Here is a 27,768-nt window from a genome sequence, read left to right on the forward strand (position 1 = left end):
TGACAAAAATAATTGGATCAATAATTTTAGACCTAATAAAACAAAATCTCTTCTTTACATTTAGGTAAGGTCTACTACAACTGCTGAAGGCCCGTGAGGCCCGTGTGACAAATACAGTTTGATTTGATTTTGATATGAATATACACTATTTCAAGTCAATGAAGTACAGCACATGGTCTACATCTGTTTATTACCCACATGTTCTGATCAACTATATTTAATACAAATATAAACTCATTTTGAAGTATTTATATATTCTATATACAATTTCAAAGCATGACATTCTATGGATATTGGACAAACAGAACTTGGGCTGCTCCAGAAGTAGCATTGGTTGCCTTCCCACATGATTCATGCAGCCTGGGATCTAAAGGTAATCTTAAGAGTGTAAAACAAACAAAGTTGATACAAGAAAACAGTCTTCAGTTTATGGCTTCAACCAAAGTGTTCCAGTTTAGATTTTTTCTTTCTTTAATTCTATTAAATAGTCTGCAATGATACTGCAATGAGAATATTGAACAGTCACTGTTTTTGTGCTATAGGAGGTCTGTGTCTAATTCAATGACTTTTGTCCTTTACATTACTTCTAAGTAGCTTCCTATATACTAATGGGGTTTTTCCAATACAGCAGCAGTGTGTCACCAGTGATTCGGTTAATGTCGGCTCTAGTGTTATTTTTGGCGAACTCTGTTTCCAAATCGCTAGGGCTGACACTAAGGACTTTGTGAAGAGAAGAATTAAAAACCTTTGCATCATCAAGACAGTTCTTTGTGCGAAGGTGTTAACCGTGGTATGGTGTTAACCCATGTTCACATTTAGCCATTGTTATATAAATGCCCCCTGAAAAGTACCAGTGGCCAGGGCCTTGGCTCCAAGTATGAGCAGGCCCAGTGGGGCCAGGCTGTGGAGGTGGAACTCAAAACACAAAAGTCTGAGCCTTTTGGGTAAAACCCTGGGGTACGTCCTAAGTGGAAATACGCCTTGATTGTACAATATACTGTAGTTGACACATTTCATTGTGCGTCAACGTCGAAGGGGTTCTCGTGTGGTAGGTTAGAGTGCTACGGTGGTAAAGTAAGGGTAACAATCATGATGCATGGACTGAAACCAGGCCAGGGTGAACAACAAGTTCTGTAGGTAGGTTAGACATGGTACAACATTAGACATGGTACCAAAGAATGGGTTATGGCAGCAGATACTCATCGTAGTCCTTTTTTGAGTGACAATCCGGGACAATCTCAGGCTGTGATGGAAAAATGGAATACAACAAGAGAATTTATCTCAGCACTTCAAAGCAGATCAGTTGGATAAGAAGAGACACAGCATCATTAGGCTTAGTAGACAGTGGTTCTATACAGACATTTCTACAGTAGACAGTGGTTCTATACAGACATTTCTACAGTAGACAGTGGTTCTATACAGACATTTCTACAGTAGACAGTGGTTCTAAACAGACATTTCTACAGTAGACAGTGGTTCTATACAGACATTTTTACAGTAGACAGTGGTTCTATACAGACATTTCTACAGTAGACAGTGGTTCTATACAAACATTTTTACAGTAGACAGTGGTTCTATACAGACATTTCTACAGTAGACAGTGGTTCTATGCAGACATTTCTACAGTAGACAGTGGTTCTATTCGGACATTTTTACAGTAGACAGTGGTTCTATGCAGACATTTCTACAGTAGACAGTGGTTCTATACAGACATTTCTACAGTAGACAGTGGTTCTATACAGACATTTTTACAGTGGACAGTGGTTCTATACAGACATTTTTACAGTAGACAGTGGTTCTATACAGACATTTCTACAGTAGACAGTGGTTCTATACAGACATTTCTACAGTAGACAGTGGTTCTATTCGGACATTTTTACAGTAGACAGTGGTTCTATGCAGACATTTCTACAGTAGACAGTGGTTCTATGAAGACATTTTTACAGTAGACAGTGGTTCTATGCAGACATTACTACAGTAGACAGTGGTTCTATACAGACATTTCTACAGTAGACAGTGGTTCTATACAGACACTTTTACAGTAGACAGTGGTTCTATACAGACATTTCTACAGCAGACAGTGGTTCTATGCAGACATTTCTACAGTAGACAGTGGTTCTATGAAGACATTTTTACAGTAGACAGTGGTTCTATACAGACATTTCTACAGTAGACAATGGTTCTATACAGACATTTTTACAGTAGACAGTGGTTCTATACAGACATTTTTACAGTAGACAGTGGTTCTATGCAGACATTTCTACAGTAGACAGTGGTTCTATACAGACATTTCTACAGTAGACAGTGGTTCTATACAGACATTTTTACAGTGGACAGTGGTTCTATACAGACATTTTTACAGTAGACAGTGGTTCTATACAGACATTTCTACAGTAGACAGTGGTTCTATACAGACATTTTTACAGTAGACAGTGGTTCTATTCTGAAATTTTTACAGTAGACAGTGGTTCTATGTAGACATTTCTACAGTAGACAGTGGTTCTATGAAGACATTTTTACAGTAGACAGTGGTTCTATGCAGACATTATTACAGTAGACAGTGGTTCTATACAGACATTTCTACAGTAGACAGTGGTTCTATACAGACACTTTTACAGTAGACAGTGGTTCTATACAGACATTTCTACAGTAGACAGTGGTTCTATGCAAACATTTCTACAGTAGACAGTGGTTCTATGAAGACATTTTTACAGTAGACAGTGGTTCTATACAGACATTATTACAGTAGACAGTGGTTCTATGAGGACATTTTTACAGTAGACAGTGGTTCTATACAGACATTTCTACAGTAGACAGTGGTTCTATACAGACATTTTTACAGTAGACAGTGGTTCTATACAGACATTTCTACAGTTGACAGTGGTTCTATACAGACATTTCTACAGTAGACAGTGGTTCTATACAAACATCTTTACAGTAGATAGTGGTTCTATACAGACATTTCTACAGTAGACAGTGGTTCTATGCAGACATTTATACAGTAGACAGTGGTTCTATTCGGACATTTTTACAGTAGACAGTGGTTCTATGCAGACATTTCTACAGTAGACAGTGGTTTTATGAAGACATTTTTACAGTAGACAGTGGTTCTATGCAGACATTTATACAGTAGACAGTGGTTCTATACAGACAGTTCTACAGTAGACAGTGGTTCTATGCAGACATTACTACAGTAGACAGTGATTCTATGAAGACATTTTACAGTAGACAGTGGTTCTATACAGACATTACTACAGTAGACAGTGGTTCTATGCAGACATAACTACAGTAGACAGTGGTTCTATACAGACATTACTACAGTAGACAGTGGTTCTATGAGGACATTTTTACAGTAGACAGTGGTTTTATACAGACATTTCTACAGTAGACAGTGGTTCTATGCAGACATTACTACAGTAGACAGTGGTTCTATACAGACATTTCTACAGTAGACAGTGGTTCTATATAGACATTTCTACAGTAGACAGTGGTTCTATGCAGACATAACTACAGTAGACAGTGGTTCTATACAGACATTTCTACAGTAGACAGTGGTTCTATGAGGACATTTCTACAGTAGACAGTGGTTCTATGAGGACATTTTTACAGTAGACAGTGGTTCTATACAGACATTACTACAGTAGACAGTGGTTCTATGAGGACATTTTTACAGTAGACAGTGGTTTTATACAGACATTTCTACAGTAGACAGTGGTTCTATGCAGACATTACTACAGTAGACAGTGGTTCTATACAGACATTTCTACAGTAGACAGTGGTTCTATATAGACATTTCTACAGTAGACAGTGGTTCTATGCAGACATTACTACAGTAGACAGTGGTTCTATACAGACATTTCTACAGTAGACAGTGGTTCTATGAGGACATTTTTACAGTAGACAGTGGTTCTATACAGACATTACTACAGTAGACAGTGGTTCTATGAGGACATTTTTACAGTAGACAGTGGTTCTATGAGGACATTTTTACAGTAGACAGTGGTTCTATACAGACATTTCTACAGTAGACAGTGGTTCTATACAGACATTTTTACAGTAGACAGTGGTTCTATACAGACATTCCTACAGTTGACAGTGGTTCTATACAGACATTTCTACAGTAGACAGTGGTTCTATACAAACATTTCTACAGTAGACAGTGGTTCTATACAGACATTTCTACAGTAGACAGTGGTTCTATGCAGACATTTATACAGTAGACAGTGGTTCTATTCGGACATTTTTACAGTAGACAGTGGTTCTATGCAGACATTTCTACAGTAGACAGTGGTTTTATGAAGACATTTTTACAGTAGACAGTGGTTCTATACAGACATTTCTACAGTAGACAGTGGTTCTATGCAGACATTACTACAGTAGACAGTGATTCTATGAAGACATTTTACAGTAGACAGTGGTTCTATACAGACATTACTACAGTAGACAGAGGTTCTATGAGGACATTTTTACAGTAGACAGTGGTTCTATACAGACATTACTACAGTAGACAGTGGTTCTATGCAGACATAACTACAGTAGACAGTGGTTCTATACAGACATTTCTACAGTAGACAGTGGTTCTATGAGGACATTTTTACAGTAGACAGTGGTTCTATACAGACATTTCTACAGTAGACAGTGGTTCTATGCTGACATTACTACAGTAGACAGTGGTTCTATACAGACATTTCTACAGTAGACAGTGGTTCTATATAGACATTTCTACAGTAGACAGTGGTTCTATGCAGACATTACTACAGTAGACAGTGCTTCTATACAGACATTTCTACAGTAGACAGTGGTTCTATGAGGACATTTTTACAGTAGACAGTGGTTCTATACAGACATTACTACAGTAGACAGTGGTTCTATGAGGACATTTTTACAGTAGACAGTGGTTCTATACAGACATTTCTACAGTAGACAGTGGTTCTATGCAGACATTACTATAGTAGACAGTGGTTCTATACAGACATTTCTACAGTAGACAGTGGTTCTATATAGACATTTCTACAGTAGACAGTGGTTCTATGCAGACATTACTACAGTAGACAGTGGTTCTATACAGACATTTCTACAGTAGACAGTGGATCTATGAGGACATTTTTACAGTAGACAGTGGTTCTATACAGACATTTCTACAGTAGACAGTGGTTCTATGCAGACATTTCTACAGTAGACAGTGGTTCTATACAGACATTACTACAGTAGACAGTGGTTCTATGCAGACATTTCTACAGTAGACAGTGGTTCTATGCAGACATTACTACAGTAGACAGTGGTTCTATACAGACATTACTACAGTAGACAGTGGTTCTATACAGACATTTCTACAGTAGACAGTGGTTCTATGCAAACATTACTACAGTAGACAGTGGTTCTATACAGACATTTCTACAGTAGACAGTGGTTCTATGAGGACATTTTTACAGTAAACAGTGGTTCTATACAGACATTTCTCCAGTAGACAGTGGTTCTATGAGTACATTTTTACAGTAGACAGTGGTTCTATACAGACATTACTACAGTAGACAGTGGTTCTATGAGGACATTTTTACAGTAGACAGTGGTTCTATTCAGACATTTCTACAGTAGACAGTGGTTCTATGCAGACATTACTACAGTAGACAGTGGTTCTATACAGACATTTCTACAGTAGACAGTGGTTCTATATAGACATTTCTACAGTAGACAGTGGTTCTATGCAGACATTACTACAGTAGACAGTGGTTCTATACAGACATTTCTACAGTAGACAGTGGTTCTATGAGGACATTTTTACAGTAAACAGTGGTTCTATACAGACATTTCTCCAGTAGACAGTGGTTCTATGAGTACATTTTTACAGTAGACAGTGGTTCTATACAGACATTACTACAGTAGACAGTGGTTCTATGAGGACATTTTTACAGTAGACAGTGGTTCTATTCAGACATTTCTACAGTAGACAGTGGTTCTATGCAGACATTACTACAGTAGACAGTGGTTCTATACAGACATTTCTACAGTAGACAGTGGTTCTATATAGACATTTCTACAGTAGACAGTGGTTCTATGCAGACATTACTACAGTAGACAGTGGTTCTATACAGACATTTCTACAGTAGACAGTGGTTCTATGAGGACATTTCTACAGTAGACAGTGGTTCTATACAGACATTTCTACAGTAGACAGTGGTTCTATGCAGACATTTCTACAGCAGACAGTGGTTCTATACAGACATTACTACAGTAGACAGTGGTTCTATGCAGACATTTCTACAGTAGACAGTGGTTCTATGCAGACATTACTACAGTAGACAGTGGTTCTATACAGACATTTCTACAGTAGACAGTGGTTCTATGCAGACATTTCTACAGTAGACAGTGGTTCTATGAGGACATTTCTACAGTAGACAGTGGTTCTATACAGACATTTCTACAGTAGACAGTGGTTCTATACAGACATTTCTACAGTAGACAGTGGTTCTATGAGGACATTTCTACAGTAGACAGTGGTTCTATACAGACATTTCTACAGTAGACAGTGGTTCTATACCGACATTACTACAGTAGACAGTGGTTCTATACAGACATTACTACAGTAGACAGAGATTCTATAAAATCAAATCAAATCCAATTTTATTGTACACATATACGTGTTTAACACGTGGTGGGTGTAGCGAAATGCTTCTAGCTCCAATAGTGCAGCAATATCTAACAAGTAATATCTAACAATTACACAACAGATACCTAATACACACAAATCCAGTAAAGGAATGGAATTAAGAATATGAAAACATATAGACGAGCAAACGGGGACCCGAACAGGGACCCGAACAGGGACCCGAACCAGCGATCCATCAGCCACCGGCCCAAGCTACGAAACCCCCCTCCCACAGTCACCCCCACCAAGAAAATAAGACACAAATAAAATAAAACAATTATTCCATTCGGTAGTAGTCTTGGTAGTCTTGGTCTCGGTGGGGGGAGACCAAGAAAATGAACAAAAGAGAAAAAAAGAGAAATGCAAAAGGAAACAGAAAACAACAATGCAAAAAACAAAAGACATCAAGTACAACAAAAATCATAACAGCAAGGCCAACTGAATATGTTTGAGTGCATGTATGGCACTATTTACGTGTGTGTGTGTCCGTGTATTTTATATTAATGACTTTGTGTGTATATGCATGTGTACAAACACCTGCACAGCATCAGCCTCAGGCAAACCGGCATTAGCTGTAAAAACACTGTCCCTCAGTGTCATTCAAAGGTACTTTTTGTTATGTTTTATTTTTACTTTATTTTCTATACTTTTATCTTTGACCGTCATTCTATCCCCCGACCAGTAACTCCACTCCCACTTGTCTCCAGTTCCACAAGCGTCAGCCCATCCCACCTATCTCTGCTGGCCACCCTCTTCAGATTTCTACGCACCATATATCTTTCAACTATGCTGTGATGTTTAACATACAATTTCAATCTATCTAATCGAATAGAATCCACAGATTGCAAGTTGAAGATAAATGATTTTACTTAGAGTATTAGTAATTGACAGACCCGGTCTCTCCAGATCTCCCAACAGTACTATTTCTAGGGTCAATTTTAGATCAATGTTATGCATGGACGAGCAATGTTACTACAGTAGACAGGGGTTCTATACAGACATTACTACATTAGACAGTGGTTCAATACAGACATTACTACAGTAGACAATTGTAATAATAAATATGATAATAAAAACAGAACCTGTTAACTTTCCAATTAACCCACCCCCAAATCAAATGAATGATTATGACCATGTAAAAAATGTAATGTCTATCTGTGTGCATGCATGTGTGTGTGTGTGTGCGCATGTGCGTGTGTGTGTGTGTGTGTGTGTGTGTGTGTGTGTGTGTGTGTGTGTGTGTGTGTGTGTGTGTGTGTGTGTGTGTGTGTGTGTGTGTGTGTGTGTGTGTGTGTGTGCGCATGTGCACTGTGTGTGTAGTCTTACTGTAGAGGCCAGCATGGATCCTCCAAACCACACGGCGCAGCGCGGCATGTGTAACCACCCAGGCCTCCATGGGCTGAAAACAACATGAAAGAATACAGATTACCATCCATCCCCTGAGCCCAGTTTCTACCCTGCATCACAATAGCCTGGACAATGTCAGATCTGTATTGCCAACTCCTTTAGTCATTATTAAGCCAAACATGACAATGACCATAGGAGTTGGAGGGAAAGCACAAACAGATTGGCGGGAAAGCACACACACCTTTATCCTTCCAAACAGATACACACACCTTTATCCTTTCTCCACTGAGCTCCCCAGTCAGTTTGACCGGGTGTCTACCGACCACTTCAGGTCCCTCTGCAGCCGCCGGCCAAAGTCTCTGAACATGGTGGAACCGCCGGACAGGACAATATTCTGCAATGTACAGCACTATTATAGGGCGGCCGTTTTCTAGCACATCAAAACAATGACAACACCTTCATTCACCAGGAACTATTCAATCTGGCTGAACACCAGAGTTGCAGTCAAAATCCATTTATATTCCAGTCAATTCAGGAAGTATACTGAAATTACAATTCTCAAAAATGCTTTTCAATTAGGAAAATGTGGAATTGGAATTTGGTTTACTTTCTGAATTGAAATGGAATTGATCCCAACCCTGCTAAACACACAATAATCAAGAGACAGAAGTGAAGAAAAAAAGTTGCTGATGTCTTATGTTTAAAGGCTATGCTAGTTAGGTCTCAGAACGTGGTCATTAACCAAACACAGAGAGAGAGAGACAGAGATGACAAGGCTCAGGGAAAACCGGACTCTCTCATTTGACCCAAATTAAATATTAACGCCCAGCGATAATAGGGGATCAACCAGTGATCCTTCGTCTTTACAGGTCGAGAGGTTAAATCCTTTGTCAATGAACTTTGGAGGCTTTGCGAGGAAATGTATCCTGTTGTTTAGATTGGGATGGGTTGGAATAAAAAAAGTTCCTCTCTCCCTTTATTTGTCATCCTTCTCTCCTTCCTTCATCCCTCTTTCCAATCAAGTTTTTGCCTTTCTGAATCCATTAACTACCAGTGTCAGAGGAGATGAAAGCCCAGCAGCAGAACGTTTTACTGCAGATGACCTCCTTTCAATTTGGGCTTATAGTCCACCTCAGATGTTATGACTCTGCTGCTCGTTAGCTAGGATGGTCATTGAATTGTTAAATGTATTAAATTGTCCAGAAGATTATCAGGAATTTCATTCAGGCAGTTAGCTCACTGGGCTTTTACAAGTTCATTAACTTATCTCAATGTTTCAGTGTTTTTTTGTAAATGTTTTATTTTCTGTTTTTCGTTTTTGCATAATGGTTTGTTTACCAGGTTTGATCATAAGATATAATCCCTATTTTTATTGATTTTTATATTTGTTTGTTTGTTTTGTTGCCTTGCAGAGATGCAGTGACTGTTGTAGTATTATAACACAGGTCTTCCTCTTTTAAATTATGTTTTAATTTGATATGCAAATGAGTGGCATGGGATCATAAAAATGTACAATACATGAGAGCAAGATAATTTTCACTCATTCTGTGTTAGAAGAGTTTTATGTTGTGTTGGTATTATCCAAGCTAAATGCCAAGAGATTAAGCTATCATGAAGAGTAGAAAGTGAACTGAAATGGCCATTGACTAAGTCAGCTTGCGTGTTCAAGTCTGGGAGCCTCCTTACTTCCACCCAAGGCCAACATGCATCTGCCAGTAAGTCAACAAGGTACACACTGACGCCTGGTGGACAAAATATGAAAAACTATTCACAATCCACACTTAAATTCAACACACGACGTTCAATAAATTATTGTACTAAATGTATGGTAGAGCAAGTCTGACATAAAAAAAAAAAATATTCCTACTTGAATGGTTAAACTTGAAAGATATGCATTTCCCTATTACACCACTCTGTCGAATGCGCTGTGTTGAAACCGTACATTACATGGAGGTCTTCTGACATCTATTGGACAGTTCATTATAACCTCATCGACTATTTCTGAGATGGGCTGCATGAAATCTGGGTTGGCAACTGTAAAACACAGGAGCAGATTTAGTGGGTATTAAAAGTGAATGTTTAAATGAGAACAATCCAATATTTTCATTCTGCATAACAATGATTTCTGTTTTTTGCTGATAACTAACATGATAACAATTGATGCTTCTTCGAAGATACTTATTTCAAATTAGCGATTTATAAAAATTTGATAATTATTGGATAACAGCATTGATTGATAACTGTTGTCATGTTAGTTCTCACTAGATACTTATAAATAGTGTAGTGTAAAATAAATGCAAGCCAATATTCAGAAATCAGAATATTAATAAATACATCTGGATGAAATAATATTTCTGGACATAGAAAGCATTCATATCCAACGTCTATGTTGGATTCAGATTTACTGATGGCATTTATGCCTTTGTACCACTTTGTCCATTTCCCAGGGTCCTTGTCATGTTTGGTGAATTCCTTCACAATGTCTGGACTGATGTAGCAGTACCTCACTTGGGTTTACAAACCCATGGTACAGGGCTGTTTCTATCAGGGAAGGGATGGTAAATAAATCATCCCCTTCAGTGGCGACCCGTCCCCCCAAAAAATGGTGCCTGTTTTGCATGTCATTTTGGCATTAATTTTAATACGTGTCACATCAGTTTGCAAACAATGTAAAAAATACATATTTTATCATTGAGTTCATAAAGCTGCATACGAACTTGGTCTCTTTTGCTTTCTTGATTAAGGAAGCTCCAAAATGCAGGTGCTTTCTGTGGTGGAGGGGAAGCCAGCGGAAAATACGGGGTTGGTAATGTTCTCTAGTTGCGCAGTGATTGGCTCAATGTTCTGTCACTCATGGGACACTACGTCATCGCAAAATCTACAGGTAGAGCTTGAAAATCCAAGCCCCTTGGGTGCTGCCATAGAGTTACATTAGAAATGCCCATTCAAGAAGGCTCAAGGTCTTTGGCCACAGATAAAATGACGTCAAATCACATTTTATTATATCTACCGTAGCTTTGATTGGACTAATCATGTCAACATCATACTTTCAAAATCTTAGCTAGCAAGCTAGCAGTCATCATCATGAATCAAGTAGACAATCTACTGGCAAGTCCTTTTCAATCCTTGTCATATGAAGATAAATAATGAAGAGAAATTATAGATAAAATGTATCGGTGCTCATCGGCCATTGGACATAAACATTACACAAGTTGTAAATCGTAAATTCAACAATGACTGGTTTGGAAGGAATCAGTGACTAACTGCAAGCATTGCAAAGCAATCACTGGCCTGCTATTCAGTGGAGTGGGTGTGTGGTCCAAGTCTGGGTGTAAGGGTCTCTTTTCCAAGCTTAAAAGGATAAACATTCAACATTGGCCATGCCGTCAATACAGCATGACTTCTGTCACGCTCAAAACAACTGGAAACTCGGAACTAGGAAATCTCAGACTTCCGTGAGTTCAAGACAACTGGGAACTCTGAAAAAACAAGCTCCGACTGGAAAAATACGTTTTGAACGGTCATCCAACTCGGAACTCTTTCTAGCGCTCCGACTTGAAGATCACTGGCGTCATCATGCTTTGACCTTGTTTTGTCCGAGTTCCCAGTTGTCTGGAAAGCACCATAAATCCAGAGAATGACAGACTTGGATGACAATTTGCCCACGAAGGACTACCGATCCCCCTTCCTGTTCAAGTGAGCACAGCACAACAAGGTGAGTCCAAAAATGTCTTGTTGTCACGACGTCCACCGAAGTGGCTCCTCTCCCTGTTTGGGCGGTGCTCGGCGGTCATGGTCGCCGGCCTACTAGCTGCCACCGATCCCATTTTCCTTTTTCGTTTAGCACTGTCTGGTTTGTCACACCTGTGTCTTGTTGTGTCTGATTCGGTGTGTATAGATTTCCCCGCTGCTGGTTAGGCTGTGTGCGGGATTGTTACTAGTTAGTACGGTAAGAGGTGCGTGCCTGCACCACGGGATTTTGTTTTCATTTTTGAACGGTATGTGTTTTACCGTGGACGTTTGTGTTCGCTAGATCTTCGGAGTTGAGGTTTCTCCTCTGTGTGAACTGTGTTCCAATCCCTGTGGTTGGATGATATGTTTCATGTGGTTACCTTGTGCGTTTTGTGCTGTGCTTTTGGGACCGCCTGTATTAAAATACATTTGATTCCCTGGAACCCTTCTGCTCTCCTGCTGCTGATTTCACACACCCCCCCTCTGGAAAGAGGTTGTTACAGAATCCCGCACCAACAATCATGGAGTCAGCAGGAGTTGACGCGCCCTCCACGTCTATGAAGGAGCGCGTTCTACATCACACCACCATTCTCCACCATCTCGGGACAGCCATGGATCAGGTGATGACAACGATGGAGAGATGGGAGAGGGGTGGTCTGCCTACCCCTGCACCCACCGTGTACCACCCTACACCATCACCTGTGCCGGCACCATCCGGGCCCAGCGGTATTTGGCTCGCCCTCCCGAGGGAGTACGATGGGACGGCTGCCGGGTGCAAGGGTTTTCTGCTCCAGCTGGAGCTGTACCTGGCAATCGTGCACCCGGCTCCTTCGGGAGAGGAGAGCGTGAGCGCCCTTGTCTCCTCCCTGTCCGGTAAAGGTCTGGAGTGGGCCAACGCGGTCTGGGAGGGACCAGACTCGGCGAGGGACGACTACCCAGAGTTCACCCGCCGCTTCCGGGCCGTGTTCAACCATCCCCCGGAAGGGCGAGCGGCGGGTGAGCGTCTGTTCCATCTGCGGCAGGAGACAAGGAGCGCTCAAGATTTCGCACTGGAGTTCCGGACCTTGGCCGCCGGCTCGGGGTGGAACGACAGGGCCCTGATTGACCACTATGGTGTAGCCTACGTGAGGTCGTCCGCAGGGAGCTAGCCTGCAGAGACGCTACCCTCACCCTGGACCAACTAGTGGACATGTCCACCAGGTTGGATAACCTGCTGGCTACCCGCAGGCGTCTGGATAGGGTCCTGTTGGTTCCATCCCCCAGCACCTCTGCTCCAACCCCCATGGAGTTAGGAGGTGCTGCAGCGAGGGCGACCGGAGGAGGGGCCTCCTCCTGTACCGGATGTGGTCGGAGAGGGCACACTGCCGACAGGTGTTGGAGGGGCTCGTCTCGGGAATCGAGACGGCCGGCAGAGCACTGTTCGTACACCTCAGGTGAGTCAGCACCAGGCTCACCCAGAGCCCCCTGTTGGTCACATGTATGTTTTAATTTCTTTCCCTGAGTTTTCTCCCCATTCCCAGCATAAGGCGCTAGTCGATTCAGGCGCAGCAGGGAATTTTATGGATTGGGGTTTCGCACATAGGTTAGGGATTCCCCAGGTTCCGCTGGACAAACCTTTTCAGGTGCACTCCCTAGATAGTCGACCATTAGGGTCAGGGGTGGTCAGGGAGTCCACGGCTCCACTGGACATGGTTACGCGGGGGGATCATGAGGAGAGAATTTGTTTTTTTGTCATTGATTCTCCTGCGTTTCCGGTGGTGCTGGGGATTCCCTGGTTGGCCTTTCACAATCCTACCATTTCGTGGCAACAGAGGGCTCTAAAGGGGTGGTCAGAGGAGTGCTCAGGCAGGTGTGTGGGATTTTCCATCGGTGCAACGACGGTGGAGAGTCCAGACCAAGTCCCGACTGTGCACATTCCCCCCGAGTATGCCGATTTGGCTATCGCCTTCTGTAAGAAGAGGGCGACCAAATTACCACCTCATCGATGAGGGGATTGTGTGATAAACCTCCAGGTAGACGCATACCCCCCAGGAGTCACATGTATCCCCTGTCACAGGAGGAGACGGTGGCTATGGAAACATATGTCTCTGAATCTCTGAGGCAGGGGTACATTCAGCCCTCCATGTCACCCGCCTCCGCGAGTTTCTTTTTTGTGAAGAAGAAAGGAGGAGGGTTGCGTCCGTGCATTGACTATAGAGGTCTAAATTCGATTACGGTGGGGTACAGTTACCCACTACCTCTCATCGCTACGGCGACGGAGTCATTCCACGGAGCACGCTTTTTCACAAAATTGGATCTCAGGAGCGCGTATAACTTGGTGCGGATCCGGGCGGGAGATGAGTGGAAGACAGCATTTAGTACCACATCCGGCCATTATGAGTACCTCGTCATGCCGTATGGGTTGAAGAATGCTCCAGCCATCTTCCAATCCTTTGTAGACGAGATTCTCAGGGATCTGCACGGGCAGGGTGTGGTGGCTTATATCGATGACATCCTGATATACTCCGCAACGTGTGCCGCGCATGTGTCTCTGGTGCGCAAAGTGCTTGGGCGACTGTTGGAGCATGACCTATATGTCAAGGCTGAGAAATGCATGTTCTTCAAACAGTCTGTCTCCTTCCTGGGGTATCGCATTTCCACATCAGGGGTGAAAATGGAGTGTGACCGCATTTCGGCCGTGCGTAATTGGCCGACTCCCACCACGGTAAAGGAGGTGCAGCAGTTTTTAGGGTTTGCCAATTACTACCGGAGGTTTATCCGGGGTTTTGGGCAGGTGGCTGCTCCCATTACCTCACTGCTGAAGGGAGGGCCAGTGCGTCTGCGGTGGTCGGCTGAGGCGGACAGAGCTTTTGATCGCTTGAAGTCGCTGTTCACCGAGGCTCCCGTATTGGCTCATCCGGATCCCTCTTTGGCGTTCATAGTGGAGGTGGACGCGTCCGAGGCTGGGGTAGGAGCCATGCTCTCACAGCGCTCGGGCACGCCACTGAAGCTCCGCCCCTGCGCTTTCTTTTCGAAGAAACTCAGCCCGGCAGAGCAAAACTATGACGTGGGGGACCGGGAGCTGCTAGCTGTCGTAAAAGCGCTGAAAGTGTGGAGACATTGGCTCGAGGGGGCTAAACACCCTTTCCTCATCTGGACTGACCACCGTAATCTGGAGTACATTCAGGTGGCGAGGAGACTGAACCCTCGTCAGGCAAGGTGGGCCATGTATTTCACCAGATTTAGATTTACCATCTCGTATAGACCAGGTTCCCAGAACACTAAGGCGGACGCACTGTCCCGTCTGTATGATACGGAGGAACGGCCCATCGATCCCACCCCATACTTCCGGCCTCTTATCTGGGGGCGCCGGTGGTGTGGGAGGTGGATGCAGACATCGAGCGGGCATGTCGTTCGGAGCCCACTCTGCCTCAGTGTCCTGCAGGATGGAGGTATGTCCCGCTTGGTGTCCGCGATAGATTGATTCGGTGGGCGCATACGTTACCTGCCTCGGGTCACCCAGGCATAGATAGGACGGTGCGAAGCCTTAGGGGGAAGTACTGGTGGCCCACGCTAGCTAAGGATGTGAGGTTTTACGTCTCCTCCTGTTCGGTGTGCGCTCAGAGCAAGGCTCCTAGACACCTGCCTAGAGAGAAGTTACAACCCCTCCCGGTACCACAGCGGCCTTGGACACACTTATCGGTAGACTTCCTGACCGATCTCCTACCTTCCCAGGGGAACACCACGGTCCTGGTCGTTGTGGATTGGTTTTCTAAGTCCTGTCGTCTCATCCCTTTGCCCGGTCTCCCTACGGCCCTACAGACTGCGGAGGCCCTATTTACACACGTCTTCCGGCACTACGGGGTGCCTGTGGACATAGTTTCTGATCAGGGTCCCCAGTTCACATCCCGGGTGTGGAAGGCGTTCATGGAGCGTTCATGGGGTCTCGATCAGTCTGACCTCTGATTTTCACCCCGAGAGTAAGGGGCAGGTGGAGAGAGTGAACCAGGATGTGGGTAGGTTTCTGTGGTCGTATTGCCAGGACCGGCCAGGGGAGTGGGCGAGGTATGTTCCATGGGCAGAGATGGCCCAGAACTCGCTTCGCCACTCCTCAACGAACATTTCGCCTTTTCAGTGCGTGTTGGGGTACCAGCCGGTCCTGGTACCATGGCACCAGAGCCAGACCGAGGCTCCTGTGGTGGAGGAGTGGGTACAGCGCTCGAGGGAGACCTGGGAGGCCGTCCAGGAGCACCTAAACCGGGCCTAGGCCTGGCAGAAGAGGAGCGCTGACCACCACCACAGTGAGGCCCCAGTATTCACACTTGGGGATCGGGTCTGGCTCTCGACCCGAAACCTCCCCTCCGCCTGCCCTGCCGGAAGCTGGGTCCGCGGTTTGTGGGGCCATTTAAAGTCCTAAGGAGGATAAACGAGGTGTGTTATAGGTTACAGCTCCCCCGTTATTACCATATTAACCCCTCGTTTCATGTTTCTCTCCTCAGGCCGGTGGTGGCTGGTCCGCTTCAAGAAGCTGAGGTACGGGAGGTCCCTCCGCCCCCCCTGGACATTGAGGGGGCCCCGGCGTACACGGTACGATCCATTCTGGATTCCAGGCGTCGGGTGAGGGGCCTGCAGTACCTCGTGGATTGGGAGGGGTATGGTCCGGAGGAGAGATGCTGGGTGCCGGTGGGGGACGTCTTGGATCCTTCTCTGCTGAGTGAGTTTCACTGCCTCCATCCGGATCGCCCTGCACCTCGTTCTCCGGGTCGTCCTTGAGGCCGGCGTCGGCGCGCTGCGGGAGCCACGCGTCGGGGGGGGGTACTGTCACGACGTCCACCGAAGGTGGCTCCTCTCCCTGTTCGGGTGGTGCTCGGCGGTCGTCGTCGCCGGCCTACTAGCTGCCACCGATCCCATTTTCCTTTTTCGTTTAGCAGTCTGGTTTGTCACACCTGTGTCTTGTTGTGTGTGATTCGGTGTGTATAAATTTCCCCGCTGCAGGTTAGGCTGTGTGCGGGATTGTTACTAGTTAGTCATTTTTAGGGGGGGGCACAAGGGGAGTTGGGCAGGGTCAGGATGGAGTCCGGAGACAACTTCCCGGGCTTACTATGATGAGCAAGTGAGGGAACAGACACCGTATTTTGTGGTGACGCGCACTGTGTCGCCAGGGCACATACAAAGGCCAGTGCGAACTTTGCCCGCACCCCGCAGTGATCGAGCGGAGTGGAGTATTCAGCCAGGGCGGGTTGTGCAGGCCGTGCGCTCCAGACCTCCAGTGCACCTCCAAGACCCAGTGGACCCTGTGCCTGCTCCTCGCACTCTACCTCCAGTGCGCCACCAAAGCCCAGTACGTCCTGTTCCTGCTCCCCGCACGAGCCTGAAGGTGTGTATGACTAGCCTGGCGCCTTGTATGCCAGCCCCACGAAGCAAACCTCCAGCGACGCCCCTCAGCCAGGAGCCTCCAGCAACGCTCCCCAGCCCGAAGCCTCCAGCGACGCTCCTCAGCCCGGGGCCTCCAGCGACGCCTCTCAGCCCGGGGCCTCCAGCGACGCCCCTCAGCCCGGGGCCTCCAGCGACGCCCCTCAGCCCAGAGTCTTCAGCGACGGTCTGCAGCCCAGAGCCTTCGGTAATGGTCTGCAGCCCAGAGCCTCCGGCGGTGGTCGGCAGCGCAGAACGGGGGCTACGCCAGGAGCCAGAGCCACCTCCGTAGCTGGAGGATTGGCGGAAGGGTTGGGTGTAGCACAGGAACCACCCTCCCTTCCCTCCCTTTAGGTTTGGGGTTGTTTTTGTGGGTTTTTTGTTTGGGGTGCAGTCGGGGTCTGCACCTTCGGGGGGGGGTAACTGTCATATCCTGACCAGTGAGAAGGGTAATTTTGCCATAGTAGAATGGTCAGGGCGTGGCAGGGGGGTTGTTTTGTGTGTTTTGGGGTTGGTTTGTTTCAGGGGAATTTGTTCTAGTTTTCTGTTTCTATGTTTCCTGTTTAGCCTGTGTGCCTTACGGGACTGTTTCGTCGTTTTGTTTATTTTGTTTGAATGCTCTCTTTAAAATAAAGAAAGAAGATTAGCACTATACCTGCTGTGCCTTGGTCTGTCCCTTACAACGCATATGACATTGAAATTCACTGCTCGACTGAGAGACCAGAGATGAGGTAGTCATCCAAAAATCATGTTAACTTCTACGGGCTGGGTGGGACGCCACCTGCGGGACACAGCCAGTGAAATATCAGGGCGGAAAATTCAAAAACAACAAAATGTCATAATTCAACTTTCTCAAACATACGACTATTTTACACCATTTTAAAGATACACTTCTCGTTAATCTAACCACATTGTCTGATTTCAAAAAGGCTTTACAGCGAAAGCAAAACATTAGATTATGTTAGGAGAGTACATAGACAAAAATAATCACACAGCCGTTTTCCAAGCAAGGACATGTGTTAATAAAACCCAAAACACAGCGAAATGAAGCACTAACCTTTGACGATCTTCATCAGATGACACTCCTAGGACATTATGTTACACAATACATGTATGTTTTGTTCGATAAAGTTCATATTTATATCCAAAAACAGCATTTTACATTGACGTTTGATATTCAGAAAATGTATTCCCACCAAAACGTCCGGTGAATGTGCACATCAATTTACAAAAATACTCATCATAAACGTTGACAAAATACATAACAATTATTTTAAGAATTATAGATAGACTACTCCTTTATGCAACCTCTGTGTCAGATTTTAAAATAGCTTTATGGAGAAAGCACATTTTTCAATATTCTGAGTACATAGCTCAGCCATCACGGCGAGCTATTCAGACACCCGCCAAATTCGGGGCAACCTAAACTCAGAATTAGTATTAGAAATATTGTATTACCTTTGCTGATCTTCGTCAGAATGCACTCCCAGGACTGCTTCTTCCACAAGAAATGTTGTTTCTGTTCCAAATAATCCATATTTATGTCCAAATACCTCCGTTTTGTTCGTGCGTTCAGAGCACTATCCAAAGGGTAACGCGCGAGCGCGGAACGAGAGACGAAAAGTCAAAATGTTCCATTACCGTACTTAGAAGCATGTTAAACGCTGTTTAAAATCAATCTTTATGGTATTTTCAACGTAAAATTGCGATAATATTCCAACCGGACAATATCATATTCGTTCAAGAAGAAAAAGAAGGAGGGGTGCGCTCGCGGGACCGAGCATATCCAATCACTTTGTTGCCAGGCAGACCACTCAGTAACTGAGCTCCTATACTCTGCCCAGTGACAGGAAAATGCTCAAACCACTTTCTGAAGGCTTTAGACAGCCAATGGAAGCCTTAGAAAGTGCAACGTCACCCCACAGACACTGGAGCTTCGATAGACAATCAAAAGAAGAACTACAATTCCCAGACTTTTCACTTCCTGCTTGGATTTTTCTCAGGTTTTTGCCTGCCATACGAGTTCTGTTTTTCTCACAGACACCATTCAAACAGTTTTAGAAACTTCAGAGTGTTTTAATGAGTGTTAATATGCATATTCTAGTGTCTGGGCCAGAGTAGTAACCTGTTTAAATTGGGTACGTTTTTCATCCGGCCGTGAAAATACTGCCCCCTAGTCCAGACAGGTTAAACACTATTATTGCACACAGTGAGTCCATGCAAAAACATTTCTAAAGACATAATTCCACTTTGACTTTATGGGGTATTGTAGGCCAGTGACACAAAATCTTAATTTAATACATTTTAAATTCAGGCAACAAACTGAAAAAGTCAAGGGGTATGAATGCTTTCTGAAGGCACTGTATTTATTGTCTGTACCACGGACAAAGCAGAATGCATTTGGTAATATTTTCTATCCCAATCAATTTGCAATTAACATTTCAGAAACAACCGAAACATTTTGGAATTAGTTCCCTATAATAAATTCACAACACCAGGTTGTGTCTCGATCCTAGCCTTTCTGATTAAGTATAACTTCCTGTTTATTAACCAAGCTAATTCATCATGGAGGAAAAAGTAATCTCCTCTAAAATTGATATTGTTACTCAAAACATGCAGTGGTTTAATTAATAGAGTCCTTAACTAATGTACTGCCCACTGGCTGAGGTATTCATCAAGTTAATCACACCTGTGAGTGTACAGGTCTAGCCTTCAGATTCAGAAAGCTGAAGCTCTGCAAAAATCTTAATTTGTTTGATTCTATACTGTAATTTATTGCAGGCTCCTACCACTAATAGATGTCATTTTTTGCAACAAGCCTGGATACGATTTAATGTTGATCCATTTTAAATTATTTGTAGCCTTGCTATAAAATGTAAAAAAGTAATGCATTTTCCCACCAAAAGAGAATTTGAACAACCCATGTAGCAAAGCCACAGCAAAATCATACCATCATGACCCATCTCTGATGGGGTTTTCCCCCCTCCAGGTGACCAGCTATTTGACCTATTTACTCCTGAGTCATGTGTCCTGCATCAACCAGTAATAACAAACCTCAGCTTAACTTTTTCAGAACTAGTTTAGACTATTCTGTCCTACGGTATTACAATCTCAATAGAGGAGCCTACTACACTTAGCCACTGGCACTGTACTTACATTAAAAGCATACCTAACCTAATCTCTTGTTATTTTTAATATATTGTAATAATATATTAGTAATCTTATTATCATTAACTGAGAAGGTTCTTTCCACTTGCAGTGGAACAGAGTCAGATGGCAAAAGGTTGTGTCGATTGGTGGCATAACATGTTTTATTTATTTCACCTTTATTTAACCAGGTAGGCCAGTTGAGAACAAGTTCTCATTTACAACTGCGACCTGGCAACATAACCTTAGTAAATGTCATTTTCGAGGCAGATCACATACCTTCAATGCAAGCTCAGCTTTTTCCAGCAAACAAACTCACCCAGTCCCACAATCTATCACGCAAGGTGGTGGGTGGACTGCCATGCTCATGATGACGAAAGAATGTCCCCAAAACACCATAGATTATTTGCAACAACTGTATCAAAAAGTTCGTTTAAATACAGTGTATTATTGAAGGTTGGATAGAAGGCTGATTGCTCTGCCCCGTGCTCGCTTATTTCTCTGTTCCGTTATTTATATTTCTAGTAGTTTGACAGCGAGCGTATTTCCATAGTCAAACGGAAAATGGAAAAATTGTAAACGCGCTGGCTCCGTTCCCCACTCGAGCGTAGTAATGGGAACTAGCACACCTGACCGTGAGTCCGTTTCTCATAGCAAAATGCTCTGTCATGTAGAATGGTTGCTGATGGTGCTGGATCAGCTGTTACAGAAAAAAACGACTTTATTGAAACCTGTGAAAATGTATTTTCTTTATAACATGGTTAAGGACAGTTTAATTAAATAACCACATTTTTGTTATTTAACCTTTATTTAACTAGGCAAGTAAGTTAATTAAGAACAAATTGTTATTTTACAATGATGGCCTACCCCGGCCAAACCCTCGCCTATCCCGTATAACGCTTGGCCAATTGTGTGCCACCATATGGGACTCCCGATCATCGCCGGTTGTGATACAGCCCGGGATCGAAACAAGGTCTGTAGTGACGTCTCTAGCACTGAGATGTAGTGCTTTAAACGGCTGCGCCACTCGGTAGCCTAAATGAAGAATCCGTAAAAACATCTAAGGATGCGTGTTGACAGGCAGCCCAATTCTGATATTTGTTTCACTAATTTATATTTTGGCCAATCAGATCAGCTGTTAAAAATATCTGATCTGGGAAAAAATATCAGAATTGGGCTGCCTGTAAAACGCAGCCAGAATACCACTATTGTATTTCAATGTAAACAACGCAAGGTGGCATCTGAACTCCACTGTTTCCTCTCTGGACGCGAAGTTTTGGCAACCTTGTTATGCTGTAACCATTCCTCACGCGCCCAATGAAAAGCAGGAAAATAATATTATGTCACACGAGCTAATATACTTTATTATTGATAACGTTAGGATTAATAGCAATTATGCTTAACTACTTTCATTTTGTGTACCAAAGATTCTGTAACAATGCATATAGCTCGTTTGTGCCAGATATTACGGTAAAATACCAAAAGCAGGAAGTCGATTTGAAAAAGCGCGATCTTTTTTCCTGACAGATACAAGGGATGACAACTACTGCCAAAATGACAGAGAACGGTGCACAAGTATGTTGCAAATTAACGTTACCCTATAAGTGTAATAAGTATCTAATGAAAGGTTTTTAATAAAGTAACATGATGTCTATGGCGATGTGCTCCTTTCCATCAAGTATATCCCCATGTTCTTAGCTAACCAACCTTTTCTTTGTACGTGCTCTTTTATATCCCTTTCGTGCTTTTCTATCCCTTTCGACACACACTCCATACAGGTTAACGAGTATGTACTCGACAACTAACATTGTTAACAGTTCCACACAACCAACTAGTAACCACAGAGACACATCGCAGTTAGCTTAGTTCTAACAAACATTTCACAGTCACTTCCTGGTTCTGATCAGCAGTTTTCCTGCTTTTGAATACCGAAGGTAAACCTGAACTTCAAGTTAGCAGCTAGAAGTACTTTGTTATCAAAGTAAAATCAGAAGTAACGTATGGGTCATGAATATATTATGTTGTTTTCTAAATGAGAATGTATTTTCTTTCAGTTGTTTGCTAGGTTGGAGGGGAGGCGGTCATTGAGGGACATTGAACCTCACATCTTTCCTGATGGTGCTGGACCTATTCAAGGTAGTTTGCCCTGGTATATAAACGTGGCATCATCATGCCATATAAAGAAATGATTACAGTAGTCACATAGTTGACATTTCTTTTACATTCATTCTCCAGGTGACGTAGTGGAGTTCCATGGTACCGAGGGAAGTGGAAAGACTGAGACCATGTACCATCTGGTGACCCACTGCATCCTCCCAGCCGACCGGGGGGGCCTGGAGGTGGAAGTCATGTACGTGGACACCGACTACCACTTTGACATGCTGAGGCTGGTGACAGTACTGGAGCAGCGCCTGGGGGAGGACGCAAAAGGAGAGGATAGTGGGGCGGTGGTAGAGCCTGAGGAGAGGGTGCGAGCCTGCCTAGGCCGACTCTTCGTGGTTCACTGCTCCAGCTCAGTCCAGCTGCTTCTCACACTGCACTACCTGGAGAATACCTTCTGCAGCCGGCCCGCTCTGTGCCTATTGGTCATCGACAGCATCTCAGCCTTCTATTGGGTGGACCGGAGTGGGGGAGGGGAGAGCGTGGCCAAGCAGGAAGCCAACCTCAGAAAGTGTTCAGAGCTCCTGGATCGGCTGCTGAGAGACTACCGTATAGTGGTGTTCGCCACCACGCACGCCATCATGAGGAACTACGGGCACTCGGCTCAGGCTGACGTGGCGGCCATGACACCTGGGCTCTCTGAGCCATCCTCATCGTCTTCCTCCTGGAGACAGTGGTCCTCTCATGCCTCAAACTTTGACAAGGCCTACCTCAGCAGGGCCTGGCAGAGGCTAGTGACACACAGAGTGCTGTTCTCCAAAGGAGAGGTGACCAAGGACAGAAAGCAGGTGTTTTCAGCTGCATGCACTACCACAAGTACAAGAGGCACTAAATGCTCCTCTTTTTATGTTATGGGAGGGGGTGTTCAGTTTTTATGAAGATGTTGTTGAACTCAATTGATTTAATTCTATTCTGATTCTGGATGTGTTAAACTGATAGAAGATCCATTAGACACTACAGCAACTTTTAGTGATTTTATTTCTTACATTTGTTGGATTATTTTAATCCACCAAATGTGGATGTTATTATGTTTGATGTTTGTCATTTGTAAAATAATAAATCAATAAAAAAATAAGTAAGATAAGGCAACTGTTACAGAGGTTGCAAATGTTTTGAAACCAGTCTGAATACTTTAGAACAAAAGTATGCTTTAGTAGAAAATATTCTAAAAACCTGTTTTTGCTTTGTCATTATGGGGAATTTTGTGATGATTGATGAGGGGGAAAAACGATTTAATACATTTTAGAATAAGGCTGTAACTTAACAAAATTAGGAAAAAGTCAATAGGTCTCAATACTTTCATACACTGTACATTCAGTGTCAAAAAGTATTCATACCCCTTGACTTATTCCACATTTTGTTGTGTTAGAGCCTGAATTCAAGAAGAAAAAAAATTCTCACCCATCCACACACAATACCCCATAATGACTAAGTGAAAACATGTTTTTTGAAATTCTGGCAAATTTATTGAAAATTAAATACAGAAATATCTAATTTACATAAGCATTCACACCCCTGAGTCTACTTTGTAGAAGCACCATTGGCAGCGATTAGTTTTTCTGGGTAAGTGTCTTAAGATATTTCCACAGCTGGATTGTGCAACATTTGCCTATTTATTATTTTCAAATTTCTTCAAGGTCTCTTACATTGGTTGTTGATCTCATTGCTAGACAACCATTTTCAGGTCTTGCCATAGAATTTCAGATCAAATCAATCAATCAAATGTATTTATAAAGCCCTTCTTACATGAGCTGATGTCACAAAGTGCTGTATAGAAACCCAGCCTAAATCAAACTTTATTTGTCACGTATACAGCAAGTGTAGACCTTACTGTGAAATGCTTACTTATAAGCCCTTAACCAACAGTGCAGTTCAAGAAGAGTTAAGAAAATATTTACCAAATAGACTAAAGTAAAAAATAATAATGAAAAGTAACACAAGAATAACGAGGCTATATACAGGGGGTACCGGTACCGAGTCAGTGTACGTGGGTACAGGTTAGTTGAGGTAATTTGTACATGTAGGTAGGGGTGAAGTGACTATGCATAGATGATAAACAACGAGTAGCAGCAGTGTACAAAAAGTGGGGGGGGGGGGGGTCAATGGCGATTTAAGTAGACTTAAGTCAAAACTGTAACTCGGCCACTCAGGAACATTCACTATCTTGGAAACCAACTCCAGTGTACATTTTGCCTTGTGTTTTAGTTTATTTGTCACGTCCTGACCAGTATAAGGGTTATTTGTTATTGTAGTTTGGTCAGGACGTGGCAGAGTGTATTTTGTTTATGTGTTTCGGGGTGATGGTTTATGTAGTAGGGTGTTAGATTTATTATTTCCGGGTTTTGGTTTATGTTCTATGTTTTGTATTTCTATGTTCTTTCTGGTTTGTGGTATTTCTGTGTAGGTTAATGGGGGGTTGGACTCTCAATTGGAGGCAGGTGCTTTCTCGTTGCCTCTGATTGAGAGTCCTATATATGGGTAATTGTTTGGTGTAGTGTTGTGGGAGATTGTTTTGTGTGTGTGTGTGTGTGTGTGTGTGTGTGTGTGTGTGTGTGTGTGTGTGTGTGTGTGTGCGTGCGTGCGTGCGTGCGTGCGTGCGTGCGTGCGTGCGTGCGTGCGTGCGTGCGTGCGTGCGTGCGTGCGTGCGTGAGCATGTCAAGACTGTTTTGTTGTTCGTGAGTTCTTCGTTTGTTATTTTGGTGTTCTCTTGACTTAAAATAAATACAAGATGAGCATCCACATTCCTGCTGCGTTTTGGTCCTCCATTCCCGACGACAACCGTTACATTATTGTCCTGCTGAAAAGGGGAATTAGTTTCCCACTGTCTGGTAGAAAGCAGACAATCAGGTTATTTTTCCTGTGCTTAGCTCCATTCCGTTTCCTTTTTATTCTGAAAAACTCCCCAGTCCTTACCGATTAGAGACATACCCATAACATGATGCAGCCACCACTGTGCTTGAAAATATGAAGAGTGGTACTCAGTAATGTGTTGTATTGAATTTGCCCCAAACATAAACTTTTTATTCAGGACAAAAAGTTAATTGCTTTGCACATTCTTTTCAGTAGGATGCATGTTTTTATTCTGTACATGCTTCATTCTTTTCCCTCTTTCATTTAGGTTACTATTGTGGAATAACTACTATGTTGTTGATCCATCCTCATTTTTCTCCTGTCACAGCCATTAAACTCTGTTTTAAAGTCTCCATTGGCCTCATGGTGAAATCCCGGAATGGTTTCCTTCTTCTCCTGCAACTGAGTTAGGAAGGACGCCTGTATTTTTGTAATGACTGGGTGTATTGAAGCAACATCCAAAGTGTAATTAATAACGTCACCATGCTCAAAGGGCTATTAAATGTCTGATGTTTTTATTTTTTTCCTATCTACCAATAGGTGCCCTTTGCGAGGCATTGGAAAACCTCCGTGGTCTTTGTTGTTGAATCTGTTTGAAATTCACTGCTCAACTGAGGGACCTTACAGATAGTTGTATATGTGGGGTACAGAGATGAGGTAGTCCAAAAATAATGTTAAACACTATTATTGCACACAGAGTGAGGCCATGCAACTTATTATGTGACTTGTTAAGCAATTTTATACTATTAAACTTATTTAGGCTTGCTATTAGAAAGGGGTTGAATACTTATTTACTCAAGAAATTTCAGCTTTTCCTTTTTAATTAATTTGTAAAAATTTAGAAAAACATAATTCCACTTTTACATTATGGGATATTATGTGTAGGCCAGTGACCAAAAATTCTAAATTGGCTCCATTTTAAATTCAGACTGTAACACAACAAAATGTGGGGTGTGAATACTGTAGACTCTAAAAGTGAAATTACTCTTCATATAAATGAGATCTTCTTTAGTCTAAAGTATTTTGGAAAAGAGGATATATGACAGTTAGACAGAGAGAGTTTTCTACAAAATAAGCCATCAATAGATTGTGTGTACAAATATGTCTGTGTGTATATCTGTTAACACTCTTGTAGAGTATATTTCACAGACAGTTCAAGGGTAGAGTGGATGGAGCAGAGCCTCTGTAGGTCAGTCATCCAGATTCATGTACAGTCTGGGGTAACTGTCAAACCAAACTCGCCCTCTGTAGGACTTCCTTATTCTCTATTCTAGTACATTTTTAGGGTGATAGTTTAAAACATTTTAATGGACTGTTGAGCCTCATCAATTCCTAGGTTCTTACCTAGCTTGTAATATGGGGAGTGCTTGGTCAAGCTGGCAAGCACTACTATTTAAATGGGGTCTTCATGTTCAAGCAGGACTACTCTCACCCTACCCAATTATCCTTTGACTTTTGACACCCAGCCAGCATCCCATAGCGATGCCCTGGAGAAACACAACTAATTACACAGTAATTATCTATCAGTCACGCGTCCTGTGGAACCCAGACTCCTAGTAGCTCATTGACGGAGACCAGCTGTACTGTACAAAATAGCAGGGTTTTGTTCCCTCCCTGTGGATCCCTGTATTGTTTCACGGCTCTCTGTTCTATATGGCAAGCCTTACTGAGTAATTAGGCACTGAATGGTTTGTTATTACTCTAAGAGGAGTTGGTAAAATTACCCACCCCTCCAGCAGCTGTTCACTCTGGTCCACCATTGTCCCATGTCATGTGATTTATCCCTCAGGGTATTAACTAAATAGCCCACAAGGACAGCATAGACTGTTGCACATACTGTATGTATCCCCCAACCCATCCAACTTTAGGACAAATTGCTGCATAGATGAGTTGTGAAAATCTGTTGTGTGCTGTGTTTGAAAGGTACATTCAACTTCAGACCTCTGTTGAGTGACTGCTGGGCTTGTTTAATTAAAATTCTCAACAGTGTTAGAAGAAATATGAATATTAAAGGTGAAATCTCTAAATATATACATTTTTTCTCATTAGAATGAACTGACATCCAGAACCGAGGAAACTATATTGTGTCCTCAGTTCTGGATGTCCTCAGTTCGGGATAAATAGCCCACCTATAATGATGACATCCTTTGTATTTGGAGTGTGCAGTTGGTTTCAGTCGATAAGCATTAACCACAATGGCCTCATGGCAGTACAAGTCTGTGCTGATCGCCCAGCAGTTGCCAAGTAATTTCACATTGTATTCTTTGTGCTCTCTCTTTAAGCTTTGCTCCTGGTCGATATGGCTTAAGGCTCCTTATTTTCTTAAAAATGTTCAGATCAATTCTCTTCTATCATAGAAAGAGCAAAGCAAAATTCTCATCTCTCCGACTCGCCCTTACTCTGCCAAAAATGTTGGATTTGAACGTTTTTGATGTTGCAATGTAGATTTTCTATACAAGCAAGTGTGGTCAAGGGCACAATTGTGTTGTTGTTTT

At 43.2% G+C, this 27,768-nt stretch overlaps 1 protein-coding gene and 1 pseudogene across 1 annotated transcript; one reads left to right on the plus strand and one right to left on the minus strand.

Moving 5' to 3' along the window:
* Positions 1–365: 365 nt before the first annotated feature.
* On the minus strand, positions 366–15,113 carry LOC123728973 (actin-related protein 3-like; annotated as a pseudogene).
* A 6,467-nt stretch (positions 15,114–21,580) lies between these two features.
* On the plus strand, positions 21,581–24,309 carry LOC106579578 (DNA repair protein XRCC2-like). Its single transcript, XM_014159612.2, has 3 exons — positions 21,581–21,838; positions 22,318–22,399; positions 22,499–24,309. The coding sequence occupies exons 1-3, from the start codon at positions 21,800–21,802 to the stop codon at positions 23,299–23,301; spliced, it is 924 nt and encodes a 307-aa protein (XP_014015087.1). The 5' UTR covers positions 21,581–21,799; the 3' UTR covers positions 23,302–24,309.
* Positions 24,310–27,768: the final 3,459 nt, after the last annotated feature.

The sequence above is a fragment of the Salmo salar genome, chromosome ssa19 (assembly GCF_905237065.1).
Source record: "Salmo salar chromosome ssa19, Ssal_v3.1, whole genome shotgun sequence".
Taxonomy (NCBI): domain Eukaryota; kingdom Metazoa; phylum Chordata; class Actinopteri; order Salmoniformes; family Salmonidae; genus Salmo; species Salmo salar.

Bases quoted from the DNA above. Each gene is read 5' to 3' on its own strand.
- LOC106579578 (XM_014159612.2), top strand. From the start codon at position 21,800: ATGACAACTACTGCCAAAATGACAGAGAACGGTGCACAA. The intron at 21,839-22,317 runs GTATGTTGCAAA...ATTTTCTTTCAG, and splicing joins TGACAGAGAACGGTGCACAA to TTGTTTGCTAGGTTGGAGGG. The intron at 22,400-22,498 runs GTAGTTTGCCCT...TTCATTCTCCAG, and splicing joins TGGTGCTGGACCTATTCAAG to GTGACGTAGTGGAGTTCCAT.